Below are 6,256 nucleotides of genomic sequence, written 5' to 3' on the forward strand. Positions count from 1 at the left end.
AACAGAAACCGGACCTTTAAATCAGAACCTTTAAACGACTTCGTGCAGATTTAAAAACTGGAGAACTGGAACCTTCAGCATCAGAACCGCCTCTCGGATCAGAACTTTACGCTCAGGAACGTGCTCGAAGTTTGATAAAATCCTTCAGAGCCGGGCTCGGTTCTGGTTCTGTCCTTCAGAGGTCAGAATCAGAGAATTTGGGTTCTGACGGGTTTTATTTGGGTCTTGGTTCTGTTGGACCTGATTGTTCGTGTTGAGGAGAATTAGAGGCTCAGAGAGATTTATAAAAGTTCAAACTTTAAACATTTTATTTGAAGGTTTTTATTTTCTTGTTTCTGTTGGGATTTATTATAATTTAACTGAATCATTAACTGTTTATTTGTTTTAAACTTCGTTCTTGTCGTCTCAGTTTTTATTCATAGATTTACAGATTTATCCTCACTTTAACTTTAAACTTGTTAAATAATTAAAAATATATAATTTAAATAAAAGTCAGTCAGACGTCTAAAACCTTTTTTCTGTTTATTTTAACCTTCAGGAGTTTCTCAGATTCATATTAAAACGTCTCAGAAAAATAAATGTTTTTGTAATTAAAACTGTCTGATTTATGTTTTTAATTATTCAGGTTTCAGTTTCCAAACAAACTGAAGATTTGCTGACTGATGTTTTATTTCAGACTGACCTGACCTTCCAGTTAACCCCTGACCTTTGACCTCTGCGCCCATCACACATTACGGAAACATTTCACAATAAAAGACTTAATGAAGGAGAGGAGAACTTTCTGATTTGTGTTTGCAGCTTTTCAGTGAAAGCCGCCTGTGGGTTTGGTTCTGAGCACGACTCGGGTCAGAACGGTTCTGTAGCTGCTCGATAGTTTAACTTATTCCAGTGAAGAACCGAGTCTACGTCTACTCACTGCACAGAAACATGAACTCCTCCGTCCTCCGGATGGGAACGCATGAGTCACCTACGTTTATTTATTGTGGTTATTTCTGTTAAATGTTTGAGGAGCAGGAATGAAATGCAGCCCAACACCTCCTCCTCGTCCTCTTCCTCCTCCTCCTCCTCCTCCTCCTTGTCCTCCTCCTCCTCCTCCTCCTCCCCGTCCTCCTCCTCCTCCCAGCAGGACAGTAAACTTTAACCTCCTCCTGTCTTCAGGTGGATCTGCGGCCCGTCGGCGTCGCTACAAAGCTACATGAGTGGATTCACGGCTCCCCGGCGCAGCAGGAAGCAGGTAAAGCACCTGGTGTCCAGGGGAGCCGGTCAGTGTCCCCCGTCTCTGGAGGACGGACTTTCCGAGCGCCCGTCCCTGACAGCCGAAGACTTCTTCTGCTTCTGTTTGGACCTCCTCAGCATCCGAACCTGCAGAAAACCAAATCCAACATGTTCAGGTTCTGCAGAAACGAGATCCGACCGGCGCGAACAGACAGAAAAACAAGAACCCTGGAAACACCTGGAAACACCTGCAAACTCCTGGAAACACATGCAAACATCTGCAAACACCTGCAAACTCCTGGAAACACCTGGAAACTCCTGGAAACACCTGAAAACACCTGGAAACTCCTGCAAACACCTGGAAACTACTGGAAACTCCAGTCCTGTCATTCCCAAAGACTCGTGAGGGGGGTCCAAACTTAAACATCAAGCAGGTTCTTCCCAAACATGAGGGAAAGCAGCGTTCTCAGCAGAACCTACCTGAGCCACAGGTGAGCTGCAGGCTCAGAACATCAACATCAAAGCCAACATTTCTCTGAAGAACTGTGAGAGTCCGATCGGATCAGAACTTTGGATTTGTTTTGTAAGAATCTAAAGCTCCAACCTTGGGCCCGGCAGCAGAGATGATGATGAGTCCCGGCGGTTGGATCCACGGCTCTCCATCCACCTGGACAGGGAGGTGATTTCTAACCGTGAGCCTGACGTAGGTCCCCTGAGCGATCCGGATCCCCGACCTCAGACCGCTCTGGACCTGGCCCTGCAGAACCACAGAGCCACAGGGTTAGCAGCTGCTCACCTGCGGGGAGGCCCGACAGCAGTTCCACTCACCATGTGAACGACCCCGGTGACCCCCACCACCTCCAGCAGCCCGTCATTGATGCTCGGCTTCCTGAATCGACTGTCGACCTCTGACCCCCACAAATCAGCACCGGAGCCCCAGCTACACAGAGAGGAGGAGGAGGAGCGTGATGAAGCTGAGACCGCGGCCCTGTGGGGACAGGTGTGTGTCTGAGTCTTACCTGGGGATGTTGAGGAAGATCAGCCCCTCGATGTTGGGTAACGGGACGTTCTCGTTGTCCACCTGAAGCTGCAGCTCTTTGTGGAGACTTCGGGTGTGGCTGATCTTCTGCAGACCCACCTTAACGTACACACCTTTGTTATGGAACCTGTGAAGGTGGAAAACAAGGGGGCTGATGGGAAATGAGGTCTCCACAGATGTCACACCGTCACCGACCAGCAGGTGTCAGTGTTGTACACAGAAAGAAGCAGCTGCTGTTTCAGGTGTTAACGCAGAACTTTACTGTTTTCCTTCCAGGTGAAGTAAACTCTGCTTCACCTTCAGTTCGGAGAGTGGAACCGATCCGGTTACCTGCTGGTGAACTTATCCGGTTCGTCCTCCCGGGCCTGATGGAAGTCCAGGCTGAGCTGCGCGTCGATGCCGACACCGAAGTAGTTGCTCATCTGGACGATCTGAGAGGAAGATAAAAAAACCTTCAGCATCGGGTCAGGTCAGGTCAGGTCAGGTCAGGTCAGGTCAGGTCAGGTCAGGTCAGGTCAGGTCAGGTCAGGTCAGAAGGAAAAGCTGTTCAAACTTCGATTGGTTCAAAGTTCGTCTCAAACTGAGAGACTCGGAGAAAAAACTGAAGAAACAAATTTGGATTGTTGGTCCGATGTTTTAAAATCAGATGCTCAGAGCAGAACCCGGAGCAGAACCCAGAGCAGAACCCAGAGCAGAACCCAGAGAAGAACCCGGAGCAGAACCCGGAGCAGACCTTGGGCGGTTCCAGGAAGCCGTTGTCCTTTCCCTCTTCGGAGACGTCCCGGGCGTCCAGCAGGATGGTCCAGCGGTCCATCAGAACCTCATCGGCCTCGTCCACCGACACCAGGATGTGGTTCGGGTCGTCGCTGCTGTAACCAGACCCCCAGCGCAGGATCCGAGCCAAGTCGTTACCTGACGAGACCAGACAGACGCGTTAGGATCCGATCAGAACCCAGACAGAACCAGCAGAACCGGACTCACCTGTTCCCAGCGGGACGATGCCGATGGGCGGTTCCCTGCAGACCAGTTTGTGCCTGACGGCCTCCAGAACTCCCAGGACCCAGCCGACCGTCCCGTCACCCCCGCAGACCAGAACCCGGAACCTCGGAACGTTCCGGAACGTGTGCAGACTGGATCAGAGAGGAAGAACACGACCCGTGAACGTTTCTGTAGAAACTTTTTAGCTTCTGAAATCTTCTTTCCATCAAAAGAAACGACCAGAACCCTCAAAGTTCTGGTTCTGGTTCAAAGAAAACGCTCATTCTTGGAGGTTTCTGGGACGCTCAGAGAGCAGAAACAGGTTCTCACCCAGCCAGCGGTCCTCCGTTGCAGAGGTCGAAGACCTGGTGAGGGTTCAGCAGCTTCCTGAAGCTGTAGAGGAGCTCTCGGCCCTTCAGCCCGCCGCTCTTTGGGTTCACAAACAGCAGCAGGGGGCAGACGTCGGCGCCCAGCTTGTTGTGCTGAAAAACAACGAGGACGGGTGAAGGACAGCATCTCCATCATGTTCTCAGTCTTTAAACTGCTTTATGGCCTTACATCATACAGAAATCTACTAAAGAAGTTCGACCAATCAGAACACACTGGGTCTTCTGGAGAGGGCGGGGCTTATAGAAACAGGAAGTAAAACTAAATGCTGTTTGATTTTCACCCAGACGGACTCCAGAGCTGCAGCGTTCATCGTTACCTCGATCTCTGGGATCACCAGCGAGCTCAGCAGCTTGTTCTCCACAGACGTGTCTTTAGCCAACATGTAGATCCTCTCAGCTTCAGAGAAACAGGAGATCTGTAACGCCACGGCCCCTGAACACAGGAACACAGGAGGTTCTGAAGGTGGGTCAGGTTGGCGCTGACTCGGCTACAAGCTGGACTTTATTAGTTTAAATCTGTGGACATCTGAGAGACTTTAAACCACCCAGAATATCCCCGACAGATGGAGGGAATGCCGTTTCCATGGCAACAGCCTCACCTTGACTGCCATAGATTTGGCTGACGGTGACCAGGTGACCTGCAGGGATGGACACAGAGACGAAGAGGAGGAAGAGGAGTTAGAGGACAGTTCCTTCATCTTCCTCCTGTCCTGCCAGCAGAGGAATACTCACTCTTCACAGCCAGATGTTTTTGGAGCAGCTGGACGTACTCCTCCTTGGTCTTCTGGAGGGGCAGTCCTCCAATCAGCAGGTTGACCTGCACGGCCGGGTTCCTGTTCTCCACCAGGTAGAACCGAGTCTGGTTCATCTGCCGCAGAGACACCTGACCGACAGACAAACCCGTTTCATCCAGCGCTTTGACACGTGATGCTAATGATTATTGGTTTTTAGGTTGTTCTGCAGCTCTGTCAGAAAACGTGTTCAAACAGAACGTCTTGTGTTCTCGTTTGGACATTCTCTGAGTCCGACTCGGTCCTGGGGGTTTGTTTGTTCCTACCTTTCTGATCTCCTGCAGTTTGTCCAAAACCTTCTCCTGAGGACTCAGCGTTTGTCTCTGGACTGCAGGACAGAAACAGTGGAATGAACAGCAGTTCTGACTCGGATCCGACGGAACCACAGACGGAACTCAGCTCACCTTGTTTGCTGCTCATGTAAACTTCCTGCAGACTGAAGTTTGACACGTCTTCATCCTGAAAGACATCACCTTCATCAGCAGGAGCTCCTCTTCCAGCCTCGACTCGGTAAAAACACAGAAACGTTTATTTACCAGAACTTTTCCAGGACTTTCCAGGCTGCAGGAGCCGCCGTCCTTCTGTCCCTTCAGCTGGAGGAGGACTTCGCTGAGGACGGACGCGGCGGTGCTCGTCTCGGAGACGGAGACGGAGACGAAAGCTGCACTTGACCTGAAACAGGAAAAGAAACCGGTTTACTCGTCCCGACCCGTGCAGAAATCTTCAGCTGTTAGTTTAACTTCTGTTGTCACCAGAGGGCGCCGTCGTCCCGCCGTGGACTTTAACCATCGGGACGAGCGTCTCTGTGTCCACAGGTAATATTTATTAAACATTTCATTGGTTTGATTACCTCGAAATTCCAAACTCACAGATTGTTCAGAAACACAACATTTATCAGACAGGACAGTCTGGAAACACAGAGCTTCTCTGATTGGCTGAGCAGAACCTTAAAACTCCGGCATACAGGAGGAGAATTAAAGTGAACTGGTACCAGAACCGAGCCGTGGGGGACTCCTGTGGACAACGTTCTGAGTAAAAGTTCACTGGAGAACTTCTACCTCCTGGAACCTCTGACCAGATCTTTCTGTGTGGCTCAGGCTGGGGTTAAAGGTCAATCTCAGTGCTTCTAATCACTCGTTTCAACTTCTGGTAACTTAAAGAGAAAAGCTGAACATATTTCAGAGCTCAGCTGCTGTCAGTAAATCTGCTTTCATGCTTCATGGAGACAGAAGGGTTGAACCGCTGCCGTCAGCCTCACCTGGCCCAGCTGGTGTACACCTTGATGCTTTCAGAGTTTCGGGGTTTGGCCCTCAGCAGGCAGGAGTCACTCGTGTCCTTCAGAGACCCTCGGTTGTCCGGAGCGCCGGCGTTCCGGTTCAGGACGTCGTCGCTGGCGGGACGCTGCAGGACGCAAACCTCTTGCAGCTCAAAGTTGCTGGGCTCATTGGGCAGGTAGAAAGCCCTCAGCGCCGCCTCCTGCAGGACAGCACAGGTACGACAACCAGCTCAGGTGAGGATAAAGTCCAGCAGCTGTAAGTTCTGCTCTGAGCCAGAACCTTTAACCACAAAGGATCCGATCGGTGCCGGAAACAGAACCAGCACCACAGAGAACACATATATGTAGTTTCAGCAAAATTATATAATTTACTTCGATTCGAAGGAGTTCTGGACCAAAACGAGACATTCAAAGAAAAATAAACCCATAAAAATCTGTCACTAGATTTCAACAAAAACTGAACCAGAATCTGAAGAACTGGTTCCAGCTCCCGACCCAACAGAACCCGGTTCCAGCTCCCGAGCCAACAGAACCTGGTTCCAGCTCCTGACCCAGCAGAACCTGGTTC

At 50.4% G+C, this 6,256-nt stretch overlaps 1 protein-coding gene across 1 annotated transcript in view; it reads right to left on the bottom strand.

The window, feature by feature from the left end:
- Positions 1–953: 953 nt before the first annotated feature.
- Positions 954–6,256, bottom strand: part of LOC108228943 (diacylglycerol kinase theta) — a 16,434-nt gene continuing 11,131 nt past the window's right edge. The window contains exons 9-23 of the mRNA XM_037977517.1: positions 5,671–5,888; positions 4,949–5,084; positions 4,817–4,871; positions 4,679–4,740; positions 4,354–4,504; positions 4,221–4,259; positions 3,939–4,054; positions 3,563–3,714; positions 3,236–3,384; positions 2,988–3,166; positions 2,585–2,685; positions 2,235–2,381; positions 2,044–2,155; positions 1,820–1,972; positions 954–1,362 (exon numbers count right to left, since the gene is read on the bottom strand). Of these exons, the coding sequence (XP_037833445.1) occupies positions 1,264–1,362; positions 1,820–1,972; positions 2,044–2,155; positions 2,235–2,381; positions 2,585–2,685; positions 2,988–3,166; positions 3,236–3,384; positions 3,563–3,714; positions 3,939–4,054; positions 4,221–4,259; positions 4,354–4,504; positions 4,679–4,740; positions 4,817–4,871; positions 4,949–5,084; positions 5,671–5,888 (1,869 nt within the window). The 3' untranslated portion in view covers positions 954–1,263. The remainder of the gene's footprint in view (positions 1,363–1,819; positions 1,973–2,043; positions 2,156–2,234; positions 2,382–2,584; positions 2,686–2,987; positions 3,167–3,235; positions 3,385–3,562; positions 3,715–3,938; positions 4,055–4,220; positions 4,260–4,353; positions 4,505–4,678; positions 4,741–4,816; positions 4,872–4,948; positions 5,085–5,670; positions 5,889–6,256) is intronic.

Source organism: Kryptolebias marmoratus, linkage group LG9, assembly GCF_001649575.2.
Source record: "Kryptolebias marmoratus isolate JLee-2015 linkage group LG9, ASM164957v2, whole genome shotgun sequence".
NCBI lineage: Eukaryota > Metazoa > Chordata > Actinopteri > Cyprinodontiformes > Rivulidae > Kryptolebias > Kryptolebias marmoratus.